The following is a 19,813-nucleotide window of genomic DNA, read 5'->3' as shown; positions in this document are numbered from 1 at the left end:
TAAAGGGGGGGGTAATGCTTTATTAAAAAGATGGAGCAAATGAGGTTCATGATTGTGAAGATGGTGGTTATCTGTGGCCTCTGGACCTGAATCAAACTGCTCATAAAATGATTAGATAGTCATTTTCTTTAGCGTTTTTCTCTCCTTTTGGACCCGATCACTGCTCCTCTATTCTCCTATATGGATACTTTCTTTCCTTTGGTCTATTTTTTTCCACAGTTTTTACCTTTTCACCCAGACAGCTGCATCCTTTTTGTTAGACATTGCACAAACACAACTCCATTTTCCCCCGCCACACACTCCCATTGTGTTGTGTCTCTTGCCATTTCATTGTTATGCCTTTCTTTCTCTCCTCTTGTCATTCCACATCCTCGCTCCTTCCTCTTTTCTCAGCGACATTATTCCCACATGCCTCGCTTTCTATTTTCTCCCGGCCAATCTGCAGGGTCTCCCGAATGCTCCGGCTAGCATGCTAATGCATCAGATCTAATCTTAACTAAACAGAGCTTCCTCATTGTAATCCCCCCCCCCCTTCCCCAGTCTCACAGGAGGACACTTGGAAGGAAAAACTAACCCACCACGCCGCTGTGAGATGCTCTCAGCGGCTCCAGGGGTTAATTAAAAATCAATTCATCAAGTGGAAACAAAGGAAACAGGGAGGGAGAGGAAATATCTCCAGTGAAAGACACCTCCTTATTAATATGCAGTAGAAAATGGAAAAACACACATTTTAACACTCTTACCTGTCTTAATAAAAGTTAAATTGATATTGAGTTCCTGTTTGTCCTTTGGACTGATTGTGTTAGGAAAGTGAAGACCAAACTATGAATTCCTAATTCCCCTGTGCTCTCTGTTTTACACCCCTCCTACCTGTCCTCCATAATCTCTTTTTATATCATCTCTCCATCTCACTCTAATCCTCCCGTGATCTGCTTTTCCGCCTCACTCCCTTCACTTATTCCCTTTTTTTTTTTTCTACCTCTTCCTTCCATCCCTCCTTCTCCTGCATGCCTCCATCTGTTTCCATATCCCCTCAGGTGAACCACAACCACAGTGCTGGGCCGGGATCAGAGCGGCTCTGTGATCCGGATGGGTTTCCGCCTCAGGGTTTGGACATGAATTCTGGTCACTCAGACACGCAAGAACACACACACTGTGACCCGCCGCACACATCCCAAATGACTCGGCATGATTCAGAACAAACAGGTAGGATAAAGAGAGGAAGGCTTCTAAGCATGTCCAGGGTTGGGAGGGTTACTTTAAAAATGTAATCTGTTATAGTTAAAGGTAGGGTAAGTTTGAGAAACCGGCTCGAGATACACTTTTTGTTATATTCCATGGAATGCTCTTAACATCCCGATAGCAATAAATATCTTAAGTGCTTTGACAAAAAATCCATCATCTGTGGAAGCCGTTGCGCTGTAAAAAGCACGACCAATCATTTTAGCCGGCCTGGCTAAAATAACTGGATAGCCTACCTGCCTGTCAGCCTTCCATCTGTGCACAAACTTATCTCGTGCCCTCATTGGTCATGTGCGCGTTCGTGTGTGTTGGAGGAGGGGCTCTGTAAGGAAGTGGCAGATTTTCTCCGGTTGTGTATTTTCAAATTCTAGCGATCTCGAGCCGGTTTCTCAAACTTACCTACCCTACCTTTAATAGTGTACTGTAAAAACAATGTTATCCTATTTAAACGGGACCTATCATGCAAAATGCACTTTTTGATGTCTTTTATGCATACATATGTGTCCCCGGTGCGTCGGGGAACTCACGCAGCATCAGAAAATAAAACCCTCTCTCTTTTCCTCCGTACCCAAATCTTTTAAAAACAGGGGTACAACGAGCGGATACAGATTTGCAGCCGATTTGACGTCAAATCGGCGGCGGACCCACAGAAAGTTGCTATCAGAAACAATGCCTGACGTGTTTTGGACGTAATCTCGTCTTTGTTTACATTAGCAAGCCTCGCTAACACTCAGAGCTAACCTGTACTGTAGAGCACATGTGTTTAAAAAGCAGAAAATATAAAAAGGAACTCACCTTGTGATAAACCTGCAAGAGAAAAAGCATTTGAGCTCCATACTGTTTCAGAAATAATCCTTGTCGTGGTTTAAACAGGATGGCGTTTTATCACAGCAGAATTTAACTTTATCTCCGGTAGAATTCTCATCAGGCATTAGCTCCGCCTCCTCTTCTTTATTTTTTTCAAGCTAAGGACCCAAAATCCGCGTTTCTCTAACAGGGCTGCAAAAGAGGGGTTTGAGCAGTATGAGGTATCCCCTCAACACGGATCTGTTTGGGATTTTGAAAAAAAAATGTCACAGACATGTTTTATATAGGTATGGCCCTACAATATATGTTTCAAATATAGCATGATAGGTCCACTTTAAGTATCACTATATAAAAGTAATGTATCCTGATTACTTTATGGTACTTTTGGATCACCTAACCTTTAGATTAATACCAAATTGAATACAATAGAAATACATATACAGTAAAGGGAGGGATTTTAGCCTTTGCAGACCATTTACATGCACACAAACCTATATAACACACTACAGGAAAGGGAAAACCACAAAAAGCACAAGAGGACTTTTATGTAACTGAGGAAATACATTTACCTTTTTTGTATCCTGATTATGTAATAATGTAAATGCTATCCGATGTTCCCCGGGCCTGTGCGCGTGTGTGGTAATTTGTATGCTCCTTATTTCATTGAGATTTTCTTTTTTCTAAAAACTGGTTCATGTTTTCCTATAAACTTCATCAGAAAGTGTTCTTGTGCTTCGGTAGATTAGATTGTGAAGATTACCTCTGTGTCCAACTTTTTGCCTAGAGATACTTTCCAATTTGCAAGCGTTATTCATATCACAAAGCCCTCATAATAGGATTTAGAACAAATATGTAAAAACGCAGAGCTTACAAGAGAGATGAAAATGAGTTTTAAACCCAGAGGAGCGCTGGCTGCTTGGTGGGAAACGAAAAAGATGGGGGACAACACGGATAATTTACTACTGGTGGGTCCAGGGGGAGCTTTCTCTGAGATCCCTTTTTTTATTCTGTGTTGGCTTCTTATTTTGTATTTACTGCCTTCATTTTCTTAAACTGTCAGGAAACACATTTTACCAGAAACTTTTACAATCTCACAAACAAACAGCCTTTTCTTCTGGTTTCTTTTCTAGTTAAATAAAGCTAAATTTAACTTTGACTTTAACCGACCGAAGAATGTTCAAATGTGTATAAACCAAAAAACATACAAAACCAAAAACAAACATATATTATTATTTACATTAATAATATGTTACGTGGCTGTGTCTATGAGGTTCTCAATACTCCCAACAAGACTTTAAATTGAGTTAACGTTACCATATTAGGATCATATCAGTCACTTTAATACATCATGGTACATATTACACCTTGCACTCTTGTCACAGGCTTTTTGAATGACATGTTTTTCCATTACCCAGTCTTTAATCACTGCCAGAGCCTATACCTTGTTCCTGTTCACACCCGGTTTGTCTTCTTCTGCTGTTCCCAGCGGAAGTTGAATTAATCGTACTTCTTGCTGCGGATTGATATGATTGCACAAAGTCCCTTGATCCTCCTTAGCAACAGTCTGCTCTCCTTAGCAGCGGTCTGTTAGCGAGAATTAACAAACTCTAAAATGTCCAATATGACCAATCAGAATAGAGTATTCAAATAAGCTGTCTCACAATTTAGGTGAGTGTGTTTCGGTCGATAGAAAATATGTTTCGTACGTTTCAAGCACCACTACTCAAGTGCCATCGAGCTCCATCATCTTTACGAGAATACTGACAGCTATAAGATTGATATATCCAAATCTCAGAAACTACAATAATCTTGATTCATAAACAGCATCACATAGAGGGCAATTATAATGTTTTTGTATTTTCCGGTAAACTGTCCCTTTAAGTAAATGATTTTAGCTCAAAATAATCCCGTCAACCTTCTCCCTCATCACGTATGGAAGGCCAGCTTTTCACCGGTTCACTGTGTAGCCTGCGTTAAACGAAAGAGGTCGACAGTGAGAGACTCCTCACCATGCCGCCCGCTGCTCGTCAAACCCCGCACCGTCTCCGCCACCGTCGTTAAAGCTCCAAAGTTAATGAGAGAGAAAGGTTAGAAAGGAGGAATATCACCTTGACAACCCTCTGCACTCATTTATGTCCCTCCATCTGTCTCCTCTATTTTACTCTTTTTTTTATTTTTCTTCCCAGGCAGACAGGGCTGAGATCCAACAGGTTTTATATGTCTCCTGCTCTACCTTTCCACCTCTATTCCTCTTTTTTCCCTCCTACTCTCTGTCCCCCGGTCAGTCAGAAAATGAGGTTGTTAGTGTGCAGTTTCTGTCTCGTGTGCATCCAACGAGAGAGACAGATGGATAGACAGACAGGCAGGACAATGACCAACCTCTATACAGAGAGAGAGAAGAGATACACTCAGCTGTATGAAGAAAAATGTTCACCTTGTGCTTCGCCGGCTATAGCAAGCTCCCACATTGCTGTATAATGTCCTGGCACTTTTGGTTAATGTGTAATTGCTAATACCTTCCATAGCGTCGCAAGCTTTATAGAATTGGGAGGGATGAAACCCTCTTTAATGGTCACACATGCAGAGCACACAGCACACACAGTGAAATGTGGCCTCTGCATTTAACCCATCCTAGTACTAGGGGTGTTTCTCAATGTCGAGGACGCTTGCTTGGTAGCACATGTCTTCCGAGTCACTTGCTTCAGAAGCGAGGCAAGAATCCTTCCTAGCCTCGGAAAACAAAGAATTGTGGAATAGGCTAACAGGTGCGCAGGTGTGCGTCATATGAGAGGCCCCGCCTTAAATGGAGTGCTATTTCCGCCAAAGATTTGGAAATTGGTCCGTGCGCAAAGCATTGTGGGGATTTTAAGACCAAGGAGTCTACACATGTGCAGCCTCGAAATTTCTCGCTACGAAGGACGCCGGCCTCGGTAGAATTCCAAGTATGCTGGACATTGGAACAGTCCTTCGGCGGCACTCGATGACGTAGTATGCTTGAAATAGTGACTCTGGAGCAGCCTTCCTCGACATTGAGAAACACCCCAGGAGTCTAGTACTAGGAGCAGTGGGCAGCTATTGTACAGAGTGAGGGGGGAAGGGGGGTGTCCGGTGCTTTGCTCAAGGGCACCACGGCAGGGCAGGATGTGAACTTGGACCTCTCCAAGTAGCAGTCCACACTCCATATTTTAGGTCTGGTCGGGGACTTGAACCGGCTCACAGTCCAAGCCCCTACTGACTGAGCCACTGCCGGCAACCTTAACTTGCCAAATAAACAGTTTTTAAGATTTTGAATGAACTGTTATTAAGTTAAAACAATATTTTAGCAGAGAAACAATTTAGATGACCAATATGTAACTATTTTATCCCCCCAAAAAAATCATATTTGAGCAATTTATAGCAATGTTTGGAGCTGCTGTATGAGAGTGCCAGGTCAACAATGTTTTTAGATGGATAGATAGATAGAGAGAGAGAAAGATAGATAGATAGATAGATGGATAGATAGATAGATGGATAGATAGATAGAGAGAGAGAAAGATAGATAGATAGATAGATAGATAGAGAGAGATAGATGGATAGATAGATAGATAGATGGATAGCTAAATAGATAGATAGATAGATATATAGATAGATAGATAGATAGATAGATAGATAGATGGATGGATGGATGGATGGATGGATGGATAGATAAATAGATAGATGGATAGATAGATGGATAGATAGATAGATAGATAGATAGATAGATAGATAGATAGATAGAGAGAGAGAGAGATAGATAGATAGATAGATAGATAGATAGATGGATAGCTAAATAGATAAATAGATAGATGGATAGATAGATAGATAGATAGATAGATAGATGGATAGATAGATAGATAGATAGATGGATAGATAAATAGATAAATAGATAGATAGATAGATAGATGGATAGATAGATAGATGGATGGATAGATAGATAGATAGATAGAGAGAGAGATAGATAGATAGATAGATGGATAGATAAATAGATAGATAGATAGATAGATAGATAGATAGATAGATAGGTAATGTTGGCTAGCTAAATAGCTAACGGTTGCTAGCTAAAGAGCAGTGACATTTTAATTGAGTTTGGTCTCTAGGTTAACTTGTTTTTATAAATGTCAACACGGAGGACCTTTGTCTACCCTTTTGGCAGTGATAGTTATTGATAAGCTGTTGACATGAGCTTTAGTATGCAGTCCAGCACACACATAGATGAAAAAACAAGCAGAAAGACCGACTTATATTGATATCTTTATCTGCATTTCTGACTCATTTTGTATTTTCAACCCTCTGTGAATTTAGAAGCCAGCTGTCTCACACTTCTCATCCTCTTCCTCTTTTCATTTGCAGCTGATTTAGACTAGTTAGTAGATTCTCCATGCAGCCAATAGTAATAATTGATTGGCTAACCACTGGAGAGAAAGAAGAAAAAACTGTAGTAATTGCTCTGCAGCTGTCAGGATTGGCTGATGCGGTTATTGGTTCGGTGCAGATGCTGCTGCTGAATGAACAAATGGATTATTGTATCAAATGTAATTTACCAAATTTGCTTGGATTCATTAATATATTTCTAAGTACAAAAAGGCTAATGGATTGAGGAAACTCGTCACAGCCATGGATTATTCTCTATTTATTGTTTATCCGGTATATTGACTGGATGTGTTAGGACACGGTTTTAATCATTTTTACCACTTGTAGTGATAGACTCCAAATATAAGCACTGCAAAATACAACCATGACCTAGTTTTACTTTTTAAATTGATCAACCATGAAAACGAATGACTGTATTCAGTAATTCACCCAGCAGCTTTGTATTTTGTGTATCGTCACACAAAAAACCTTATTCCATGCATTTGATCTATACAAAATCACTCACTGTTGGAGTCTGATAGCAAATCAAATGCATTGCTATTTCCATTTGGGAGCGATATGTCCTACTGATATCAGCGTGAAGTTGTACGATCTCTCCTCGGTTCTCATTTAAACGGTTTCCAGATTTTTCAAATGTGGTGTAGAGCATGTAATGAGCAATATAGGTAGAGTGAAGAGATGTGTTCAAAACAGTGTCAGAAGGGCCAAAGTAGTACTCTACAAATATTTATATTCTACCAACGTTTTCAGACATTAATGCAATCTAGTGTGCATGCGCCAACTGTGCATGCCACCTGTTACTCCGGCAACTTTTAGCTTTCTCATTTGATGTCTCTAGTTATTTTTCTTTAAATAAATTCTATTAATAAATTACAAGGCTGTGCCCTCTCTAAACTTTCTTGTAAAGATATATCTTGTTTGTTTTTTGAGTTGCTGCTGTTGTGCATCCACGCCACTGTTGTTTAGCAACTGTATGGCTGCCATGTTTACACCAGGGAGGAGCTAATCACGCTAAGGCCGGCTAGCATGATGGTCTGAGAAACGGCAATCCCCACTGAAATCTGAAGAAGGACACAGAGGTTGCAGGGTAAACCGAAGAGACCGAAGGAGGAGAGCTGGGTGCTGTGTCTCCCCCATTTCATTATGGGCACCGTAAGATCACTGGCTACTAATGGACGAGCTAACCACCGTAGCTAGGAGCCTGGCTGAATATCTGGAGTGTAGTTCAATGAGCTTTACTGAAACATGGTTGCACCAGGATATATCTGACGAAAACATTTCCATCGATTGCTTCTGAACTGTTTGGGCTGACTAGGATTGCATTGTTTCACCATGAGCCTGGGTCTTCATCATGTCCCTGTGGCTACAAAGACTTGTACTTTGCCTATATCAATATGTATTTATTTGATTCTAATATGGTACAACTTTTTGGAAACCTAATAGTGTGATTAATTAATTTGAGTTATTGATTGATTGTATGGCTGTTCTTAGTATTTTTTCCCCCATATCTTGTATTCAGTGTGCACCCTCTCAGAGTTTTCGCTTACTCTTTTAGGGTCAAAGGGTCATGGACCAAGCAGCCCCTACACTGAGGTAGACCTGGTTTCAAGAATGATGAAGAACAAGCTCGTACAGCCAACTGGAATTCAAAACCACTCAACCAGACCCACAAGGAGAGGAGAAATATCAGCAAACGAACTAGGAACATCTGGTAAGTGTGTGTGTCTGCGTGTGTGTATTTTGTCTGTGTGAACACTATCAAGCTCGCTGAGCTCCTCTTCCTGCTTACACACAAAACTCCATTTCACACACAATTAATACACCTCAATTCTTCAGTTAGCCACTCTTTCTTGGCACTGAGTATGCAGGTTTCTTAAAGAGATTATACCGTATCACTCTCGAGCATGAACAGACACACATGCAAGACACACACACACGCAGTATTGGGAGTTGGTCCAGGAATCTGTCCTCTCATCACTTCCCTCGCTCACATCCCAGAAACACTGCAGTAATCTGTTAATGTCAACACACACACACACACACACACACACACACACACACACACACACACACACACACACACACAAACATAGACACCTGAGAGACGATAATCTGTTTTACTCTGTTATGTATGTAATACTCTCCACTGCTCACCAGATCACAGGATCCCCTCCCTCTTTCCCTCCTGCATCCTTTTACTGTACGACAACCATGTTTAAATACACCCAATTCACTCCATCACTCTGTTCTTTCTAAACTTCCAAGCAATTTAGCCCTGGGATCTTCATACATTTTATTGCACTTACAACACATTTCTGATACTGCTGATAACCCAGATATATGTAGCTACCATATACTATGTGGCCAGAAGTATGTGGACACACTACCCAAACATAGATGAGCGCAGCGCTGTGTCACTGCCTGGCGAAATGAGAGAGCCTTCCCCTTTCTGATGAAAACAAAGAATCAGCACGAAATGGAAAAAATTATCATGTATTTAACGGCAAACAACCAAAACGATTTTAAGTAACTATTTTCTTTATTATTAAGTAGAAAAAAGGGCAGTACAATTAAATATCTGTGTCTTCACTTCATCAACAAAGAGGACAGAAAATATAATCAACTTGGTAATTCAATACGTCTGTGGGAAACACTTCACCACAGCTACATTATGATGCTAACGTGGCTAACGTCAAACAGTTGTAATGTTAAAAGTCAAAGTAGAGACTGCAGATGTTGCATTGAAATATAAAACAATGACATGCAAAGGAAATCCCAGTCTAAGTGTTAGCCTGTTAAGGACATCAATAATATATTGCTTTTATTTCACCATATCGACAAAGATCAATGATCTCCAATGACATTGAGTAATTGTTTGCCTGAATGACCATCGCATTTGGGCTTCTTGTAGATAATAAGATGTACAGTATTCCGATTCTTATTATCAGATTGGTGAAGACCTCAGAATCTGGATTTACCATAAATCAAATGACAGCAGATATTTTCACCCAAAATGGGCGGGGCAAGTACTCAGATGTGTTGCTCTCATGTATTGCAGATACGTGATATTTTAACATGTGATTCCCAAAACGATAATGTACCACATGTTCTGATAAACTGGTCAAAAAGACATTAGTATGAAAAAAACACCAGACGTCACCAATTTCCCCCTTGGGATAAATAAAGGACTCTGATTGGCTCTAAATGTATTATAATGTTTATGTGTTATTCCTGTCCTTATTCATTTGTACTTTAACATCAAATACTTTAAGTCAAGTGAGCACCATGTTGGCCTTGGTGCATTTAAAGTGTAGTTAAGTTGAATGCTTGGAAAGGAGGTCCACACTTGTGAAACCTCTCAAGAGCTCCAGAACCTTTTGAACATATTTAATTAAAGCATCAGAAGGACTCCTGGGTCTCCACCATTTTTTCAATATTTTTTAATTCCTCAAGGGAACCTTATCACAGACGTTTCGGCGAGTTTCCTCCTTCCCTGAGCCTCATTGTGCCGCCTTGTCAGAGCGCCGCTCCAGTGTGTGTCTGACAGCGCAGTGAGGAAGGCTGCTCGCAGGAACATCTGTGCTTCGGCTCCAATGTGCCATTTATGAAAGTCTTGAAATAGCTTTGAGTTGCTGAGCATCTTTTTCTCTGAGTAGGGAACTCCTTTTCAAGTTCACAGCATATATATTTATTTTATTTCACGCTTCATTTAGCTATACAACCAGGGTTGGAAGGGTAACTTTAAAAATGTAATATGTTACAATTACTAGCCTTCAAACTGAAATGCAAACAAATACAAGAGAAAATAAATATCAATAAGATGTGTTTTACTTAAGTGTGTTATGTAAGATAACAGAACAATGTGACCTTAGGAAAGAAGAAACCCAGATATTTAGGATCAAACATGTGTCCTCTGCCTTTCATTAATCATATTCAGGCAGTAGCCTATCACCAACAATGAAACACATGAGCACAGGAATAAAATCTGAGCTGACAGAAAATGCTCCGGTTTAGTTTCATACACACAGTTAAGCTCACACACACCGTTTTATGAACATATATGTTCACCTACCGAATTAAAAAGAAGAACAAATGAACCAAAGAAAGTGAAAACCACAAAGCAGATTCAGACTGTAGACATATAAATTCCAATTAAAGGTGGGGTAGGTAAGTTTGAGAAACCGGCTCGAGATACACTTTTTGTTATATTCCATGGAATGCTCTTAACATCCCGATAGCAATGAATATCTGAAGTGCTTTGACAAAAAATCCATCATCTGTGGAAGCCGTAGTACTGTAAAAAGCACGACCAATCATCTGAGCCGGCCCGGCTAAAATAACTGGATGGCCTACCTGCCTGTCAGCCTTCCATCTGTGCACAAACTTATCTCGTGCCCTCATTGGTCATGTGCGCGTTCGTGTGTGTTGGAGGAGGGGCTCTGTAAGGAAGTGGCAGATTTTCTCCGGTTGTGTATTTTCAAATTCTAGCGCACTTGAGCCGGTTTCTCAAACTTACCTACCCTACCTTTAAAGAGGCTATGTCACTATGTAACACTCGCACTTCTATTGGCTAGCGCTCCAACACATTGTACAATTGAAAGGCGTTAATACAGAGATATTTAAATCTCACTCTCATTTTACCCTGATAACATTAAATCAAGCAAAGCGTTTATCAGAACCCAACATCGAGAGCTATCTCCTTTGAGATGGATGCAAATTGAGTCTACAGGTATGTGTCAGTGCACACGTGTTAGCAGCGCTGTCCTGCATGCATCACTGCTCCCATGCTGCTTGGTTTGACAGCGCCGCTGCTCGTGAAGCCCTAAGTGGAGGTTCTGTGTCTCCTGAAGACAGAGCCAGGCACTGGGAGAGGGAGGGAGGGGGCGGAGCTAAGGAGACAATGGAAGACTAAAGAATAAAAGACTTAACACTGGAGCTGAAGCTGGTTAGACAGCACACAGCATGAGGAATCAGTGTGCCACGCACGCACGCACGCACGCACGCACGCACGCACGCACGCACGCACGCACGCACGCACACACACACACACACACACACACACACACACACACACACACACACACCATCCTAGCTTCTCAATGGGGGCCTCGATGTAATTTACAGTGAGCAGGTGGAGATGGATGTTCAATCTGATTCAATTTGATGTGGCTCGCAGTGGAGTGGGATGAGACACCACTCATTCCACTGACTGCTGTGAGAGTCTCCGTCTCTCACCCCCTTCTCACCCAGTCTCGAGCCGCTCCTCTCCTTGCTCTTACTTTCTCCTGTCTTCCTCCCATCTCTTTCCGGAACTCTGCACGTGTTTTTGCATGATACTAAACCTTACTGTGTGTCCTCAGAAACATTGCTGCCATCTATCTTACTGTGCATTGATACAACAATCAATTACAGCCCGATATCAAAAATGTACACATTTCTCTAAGGGAGTTTCACAGTGTGTACAGCCAGGCTTGGGAAGCAATGGAATACATCTAAGGGCATTATGAATCAGGATACCAAATTAAAAAGGTAACTGTTTTCCCTTACAGTTACATAAAACCAGATACTGGGACACTTTTTAAAATTGTGTTTTTAACTTTTTGTATATTGTGATACTAAGATTAAGTTACTGTAACTAGTAATTGTAAGGGAATACGTGTTTAAAGTAACCCTTAAAGCCCTGTGTGCAGCATACTCAGACCCTTGCAGGAAAAACCTTCACATTTACGGGAGAAAAAGGAGGAAGAAACTTTTTGGAAAGCAATAGAGCTGGATTCCTCTCCCAGGACACATGCAATATATGTTGTGTGTGTAGTTAAATAAGATAATACATGTACGCTTTCTTTCTTTCTTTCTTGTTCAGGGTTTTCACTGTCTGGCAAGTCCACACCAATGCAGTCTCCAAGCCCATGCCCTCTCTCTGCCGTCTTGTCTCGTCCTGCATCGGGCTCAGGAATAGGTCCAGTGTTGCGTCCGTTATCCCAGGCTGCCCAAGAGATCATGGACATCTGTAGTGTGGACCAGATGGGCTGCGAGGACCCCGACCTGGACGCTGACACCACTGCACACACACTCCGCGATCTGGAGCAAGAACTCAGGCTCATGGCAAATGGTACAGACACACCATGCATTCACAAGTCATGTACATACACACCTTCTTTTTCTGGCTTCCTTTGATTATTAGATGACTCTGTATAAAAGAAAGGCGTTAACATTTAAACCTTCCTTCAGCTTCAGGAGCAGAGCAGCAGGTTGTGGTGTTTGGTACGAGAGACAGAGATAGTCCAAATCAGCATGGAAATCATCGTTTCACACAGTGAGTAACATGCACACACTAACAGAGCCCAGTGGTGAGAAGTAACTAAGAACATTTAGTCAAGTACCACACTTAAAGGTTGGGACGTGTCACGTCGGCCGGATGTCGCGCCAATGACTTTATAGGAGCGAAAATTCTGGATCTGCTTGTTAGCACCCCCCCCCTTTTTTTTTTTTTAAGATGTGGGTACGGAGGAAAAGAGAGAGGGTTTTGTTTTCTGACAAATTGTGAGTTCCCTGACACACCGGGGACACATATTTATGTATAAAAGACATCAAAAAGTGCATTTTGCATGATAGGTCCCCTTTAAAAAGTAAAAAAATGTGATTCAAGACACTTAAAACCAATCGAGGCCTTATTTTTAGATACATCAATATCTCTTAATTGTTTAATTTCAAAAGATCGGCAGGAACCCTGTTTGATTAACGGAATATTACATTAACCAAAGACTGTATAATAAGGAGGAAGAAATTCAAAGAGAGATACCTGAACAGCTACTAGACTCTGTGTGTGTGTGTGTGTGTGTGTGTGTGTGTGTGTGTGTGTGTGTGTGTGTGTGTGTGTGTGTGTGTGTGTGTGTGTGTGTGTGTGTGTGTGTGTGTGTGTGTGTGTGTGTGTGTGTGTGTGTGTGTGTGTGTGTGTGTGTGTGTGTGTGTGTGTGTGTGTGTGTGTGTGTGTGTGTGTGTGTGTGTGTGTGTGTGTGTGGGATGTAAAGATCTGTTTTGGGAGCCCTCTGTGTAGTGTGTGTTAATCCGGTTATTACACGTCTCAATGTGATATTCACACTGCTATGCTCAGCACAAGGCCTTGAGCGCAGATTATGCCCACTGCACACACACACACACACACACACACACTCAGGTTCAGAAATACAAGAAAAAAACATTGAACATCTCTCACACACACACACTCACGCATTAAGCCGCACATTAAGACCCGATACCCAACATGCTGTCAGAGCTGAAGTTGTTCTGCTGGCTAACGATCCATTACAGACTCCACATATCCGACAGAGAGAGGGATTGATGGCGCACAAAAAAAGAGGGATTACCCCCCATCGTGACCATTGAAATGGTTGAGGAGTGTTGGGGAGTGCAGGAGGGAGAGAAAGCAACGGATTACATGCCGATCACTGTGAAAAGACACGAGCAGAGAAACAGGAAGTCTTAAAGCTACTCTCAGATCCTCACAGAGTAAAAAGCACATTTTTCTTACAGGTGATCAAATTGTTATGGAGATTTTACACAGCACGCACTACTTTAAAGTTCTAGAGGGTGGTGTATTAACTTTCGCAGGTTCGCTTACAAAACCATTTGGGGCTCTATTTTTGTAAAACCCAGCGGCTCTGCTCTAATTTAGTTTCAGATTTGGCTGTTTAACAAGCAAAAAGTAACGCTGACAATCTGGGAATTCAATAGTTTTTGCTTAATCTTCATATTGCTATTCCAACATGACCCTAGCAATGATCCACAAATAAATGTAGATTTAAAAATAAAAAAACGAATTTGTTTCTGGGGACACCAATATAAAATGTGGGACTAAAATAAAGAATATTAACTTTCTTTTTGAGAGTTAGGTTATGTTGTGGTGGTAGAGGTGGAAGAAGTACTGAGATCATTCACATTAAAGAGGGCCTTTGATGATTTCAGGGGTTTTCCCTTTCCTGTAGTGTGTTATACTGTATAGGTTTTTGTGCATGTAAATGGTCTCTAATGGATAAAATCCCCCACACACTCCCCCCATGCCTGAAACGCCTCCATTGGGACTCCTTTGTTTACTTCCTGAACATAGTGACATCACTAAATAACACTTGCTCTTCTATTGGCTAGCGCTCCAACACATTGAACATGAAAAGGGGCGTGACATCTCTAAGTGGTTGACTGATCACAACAGAGCCGGCCAGCTAACCAATCAGAGCAGACTGGGCTCTGGTTTCAGACAGAGGGTGAAAAGAGGTGCTGCAGCACAGGCAGTATGAGAAAAATAAAGACCTTTTGATCATTAAAGCATGGAGACATGTCCCAGTAGAGACACTACATACAGATATGAACCTGATAATGAGCAGAATAGGACCCCTTTCACTTAAAAACTGCACCTTTAAAATAGTTTTACTGCACCCTCCTGACAGGAGTGTTCAATTGAAGCTTCCTCTCAGCCACTCACAGACAGTTGCATCGCAGAGTAGTTGCATGATAAGACAGTTCTACTTAGACTAGTCTCTGCTGCCCATCATCATTTTCAAGAACTGTGTTTTGTTGAGTGGGTTTAGAATTCATTGCTATAGAAAACATATAAAATATACCTTTATTTGAATGTTTATTCAGGTAATAAGAGCTGTCTGAAGTACTCTGCACAGAAGTAAATGCTGCTTCACATTGTGAGTGCATCCATAGATGTGTGCGTCTACTATGACCCAACCTGTGTTTACCTCATATCCGGACATCTATTCATCATCTGCCTCCGCTGCCTCCAGCTGTCTGGGTGTGCTTTTGTGTAGCCTCGGTCTATTGGCTGTCTTTGATCTAACCTTCAGTCAGTGCGTACTTGCACAGCAGTATTACATTCATATTTGGAGAATGGACGTATTCGTAATTGTCTTATGGAAATGCTTACATATGTACATTTTGCACACAAAAAATGCCTTGCATAAAAGCACAGTTCAGTTGTCAAAGACGTCAGTCATTATCAAACCAATGATTACACACCATAACTCTCACACATTCAATTTAGCTGAGAAAACCTGTGTTTGTACAAAATAATCTGATGCTTGATGACATTAAAAACAAGTGATTTAATGAAACCCACGCCTCTGACACCAGCATTAGATCAGGCGGGCGTTGTGGATGGCATTGTTATGTCTGCTGTCTATAAAATCTTAGTTAAGTTAATTTGCCTTGTCATAGTCAGCTGCAAACTGGGAGAGGCACCTCCTAAGTGTCTCATTAAAAAAGAACGCAGGCTCCATTGGTGCAGTTAATTGTACCTCGTGCAGTAAAGTGTTTCAAAATGATCATTATTTACAAGTGATGACCAAGGCAGACATTATTTAAATGACCCTTCCAGCGGGTGTGAATACGTCCCACATGTTTCCAGAGTGAAATCTACGATGTCTGCCATCTTTAATCAGGTGTCTGAGTGATGTGATGTGTGTTGTTCTGCCTCTGATTGGTGGGTTTGGTTTTGCAGAGACAGAGCCGGGGAGGAACAAAAGGACGAGGAGGCGGCTGCACAGAGAGACGAGCAGAGTGTCCTCTTACTACCCTGAGATACTCACACACACACACACGTACACACACACACACACACACACACACACACACACACACACACACACACACACACACACACACACACACACACACACACACACACACACACACACACACACACACACACACACACACACACACACACACACACACACACACACACACACACACTTGCTTGTTAAATGAGGACACAGAGATATGAGACGAACAAAAGTGAGCAATAACACACAAGATGTAACTTTAATTGAGCTCATGTGGGTAAAAGCTGGTGTCTATAATACTATATATGTGGGAAACACAAATATATAAAAATACAATGTGTAGTTGTTTGGAAATACTTTGCTGTATAGCGATTAAATGCTGTTTTAATTTCATGGTGATTTGCCTCTTTTTTTAATTTTTCCATGTTTTCTGTGCACAATGTTTATATTTCTCTTTATAAAAAAGGCACATATTTTGCTGGATTAGCTGAAGATGTAAAGAAAGTGACGAGACAGACACCGGATGTGGACAGGAGAACAGGTGAGCGTGTGTTTTGAGTTAGAGATGACTGCAACTTTAAAACACTTTCACCAACAGTGATTGAACGCTCTAAATGTTTTTGTTGTCATCTCTTTGTTTCTCAATAAGGTTAGAATGCAACTGGATCAGGTCAGACTCTACACACACACACACACACACACACACACACACACACACACACACACACACACACACACACACACACACACACACACACACACACACACACACACACACACACACACACACACACACACACACACAGAAGTCGCTGCTGCAGGAGATGAATTATGTTTGTAGGGTAGGGAATAAGGAGCTCTGCCAATGGCCGCTGTTACCATCTGTCCGTGTGTGTGCAGGAGTTGCAGAAGATAAACACCAGCCACTGGAACTGGTTTGTCTTTTCTGTGGTGAATGTGTACACGTTGGTGTGTGAATGTGTTTATTTTCTCCTTCTCATTTCTGCTGTTTTGCATTACTCCCCACAGCCAGTACTAATCTATCATGGCTGCCAATGTCCTCAGTTGAGTTCATAACGCACCGTCTACTTATTTATCCTCAGCTGAGGTCATATGCCTCATTTATGCTATGAGAACATAGAGATGTCCGTGTGTTTCGGAAGTAAACAAAGGAGTCCAATGGAGGCGTTTCAGGCAGGAGGGGGGGGGGGGTGTGTGTGGGAGAGATACTCCTTCTATAAATGAGAATACTTTGAGAAGGTTTATTTGGAAGTAACACATTGAATATTAAAACAAGTTGAGTAGAAAATAGACAAGCAAACATCGCTCCCACGGCAGCTGAAGATAATTCCCCCTTATCCTACTGTTTCTAAAACGACCCAAAATATGCACTCGCTGACCATAAACTTGAACAAACTCTTACGTTTTCCATTGTCTCTGTGAGATCGAAGAACAGTCATGCTGTTGAGTTGTGACACTGAAGAGCAGAACCAGCGTCTTACGGCCCGTCCACACGGCGGCGTGCGTTGAAGCTTCAACGCTTCTTCCCATTCACTTTGAATAGGGTGACGTCACGCTTTGCCGAACTGCATTGTGTTTCCGTCGCTTTGCTTTGCTCGTGTTGGTCGCTTCAAAAGTTGAGAAAAGTTCAACTTTTCAAGCTTCGACGGAAGCGTCAGCCAATCAAATCATACGCCAGTCCAAGCTCTAGCCAATCAAACCGCGTGCTTGTGTGTCCGGGGCGGGAGATTCATGTGATTGGTTGTTGGTCGAGTTTCAGACACGCCCACCGGCAAACTTCAACACACGCTGCCGTGTGGACGCTGCGTTAACGTGTTGTTAACCAATAATAAGCCAACGTTACTGGCAATACACTAGTTGTTTTATTTCTTGTATCTGAAAAGTGTCCCCACCACTTTTCAAAACACAGTGAGCCGCATGTGAGGAACAACCGAAGACTAACAGGCAGACACGGGGGAAAAGATCTGACTCTATTACACAACCTAATGCAGAAACTCAAAAGTAGGATGGATGTCAAAGGTGCCAACTTTGTGATTGAATTTAGGATTTAGGATCATTTGTTGAATATGAGCATGTGTGCATGTGGCTCTAGTGTTTGCCTCAGACACTGTGCAGGGATATAACTGTATTTTATTTGTCCCGACGTTAATCGCCAGAAGCAGACAGCAAAAGCCCCGTAATCCAACAGCAATCACAGCAACACCGATTGATAGAGCAGAGACGGAGAGAGAAAGTTTATCACTTGCTGTTTAGGAGTGGACAATAACAGACATAAATCTGATGGATGTTGGACAGACTGTGATCTGGGCTCTCTGTCCATCCTTCTTTCACATTCACACATGCATGCAAACAGGGTAAAAAGATGGCTGACCTTTGTTAGATTTGGAGCTGTCTGTTATGTTTTTGATGCCGTCAAAAATACAGAGTAACTGGAGGAGTTGACATTTAACTTCACTTTATTAACTCTTCTAATCTGGAGTTCAGACTCTGTTTATTGCAAAAAATGTCGAAAATGTGTCTGTTATGAAACTTGTTGGGGGCATATTCAGTAAACTTTTGGAACAGCGAAACTTAAAGAAATCTTGTACAGTTTTTATTTTTAGATTATGCTTTTTTTCCCTGTAGTGTGTTAGATAGGTTGTTGTGCATGTAGATGGTATGTAAAGGATAACATGCCTGTGTTCCTGGCATTTCTTTAACACTTGCGCTTCTATTGGCTAGCACTCCAACACATTGTACCTGATAGGCTAGAGAGCGGGACATCTCTAAGATGTTGGCCAATCACAACAGACTAACCAATCAGAGCAGACTGGGCTCTGGTTTCAGACAGAGGGTGAAAAGAGGTGCTGCAGCACAGGCAGTATGAGAAAAATAAAGAGCTTTTTGAGCATTAAAGCATGGAGACATGTAAAAAAATGCCCCTTCAAACACAACAGTAAATCTAATGTGGCTTCCTTTTCCTTTTCTCTTATTTTTACCACATTAGTTATTGTGGACCTCATGGAATTTGGCATTGTCTTTGACAGGAAGTTGCAAGTAGGAAACATTTTCGCTCTGCCTCTGGCTGCATGTTCGCTTGTCTTTTGATGAAAACCTATTTAAGTTTAACTCACACCACAATGCCCTGAAATGACTTTGCTAGTTTCACAGAGGCTCACAAGTCACCTACAGCAGGCTGCGAGGGGCAGCAGCTGCATCCATGTGGGACAATTTGAGTCCACAAATAAACTGTGAAATTGGTCAAATGGAAGAAATGGCACGCTACTGTAGAAAGCGGTTGTTTCTCCTACTACTTCTTCATTTATTACCCTCTTTATGGGGTGATTCAGGAGAATACAGTGCACAAATGTCACAGGTTGCATCCTGCATTCAGAACGTGTGAGGAAAGATGGTGGATTTGTTAAATATTATAAAAATGTGTGATACTACAGAATAACACAGTCCAATGTGCTTTCAGAAGACAGTTTTATAGTCCAACTATTGTCCCATTGTGACCAAAAATAATGGCATTAATAACATTTTTGTATTTGCATGAATGTAATATATTTTGTTGTGTCTGTCTGATTGATGACAGGTGGCATGCTGCGCTCCGAAATCTTGCACTGTAGCCGTCACATCTTTCGGCAAACTGTGTGTTGTTAGAGCTGCAAAAACAGAAAATAAATCACCTGTTTTAATGGCAGGATAATCGTTGCCATTTTTCATGCAAAAATGTCATAAAATGCGAGTTTTTTTTGTCTTTTATTCAAAAATATAATATTAAACTAAAACTTTGGGATTTGGACTGA

The 19,813-nt window shown here is 41.4% G+C and overlaps 1 protein-coding gene across 1 annotated transcript; it reads left to right on the top strand.

Annotated features, from left to right (window-relative positions):
- The first annotated feature begins 793 nt into the window (after positions 1 to 793).
- On the top strand, positions 794 to 16,039 carry LOC117470046. The gene is made up of 5 exons (XM_034114568.1): positions 794 to 1,206; positions 7,994 to 8,149; positions 12,302 to 12,550; positions 12,670 to 12,754; positions 15,941 to 16,039. The coding sequence occupies exons 1-5, from the start codon at positions 1,008 to 1,010 to the stop codon at positions 16,017 to 16,019; spliced, it is 768 nt and encodes a 255-aa protein (XP_033970459.1). The 5' UTR covers positions 794 to 1,007; the 3' UTR covers positions 16,020 to 16,039.
- The last annotated feature ends 3,774 nt before the right edge of the window (positions 16,040 to 19,813 follow it).

This window comes from Trematomus bernacchii, unplaced genomic scaffold (genome assembly GCF_902827165.1).
Source record: "Trematomus bernacchii unplaced genomic scaffold, fTreBer1.1, whole genome shotgun sequence".
Classification (NCBI taxonomy): Eukaryota; Metazoa; Chordata; class Actinopteri; order Perciformes; family Nototheniidae; genus Trematomus; species Trematomus bernacchii.
The sequence above is the reverse complement of the archived record's forward strand: the minus strand, read 5'-3'. Positions and strand labels throughout refer to the sequence as shown.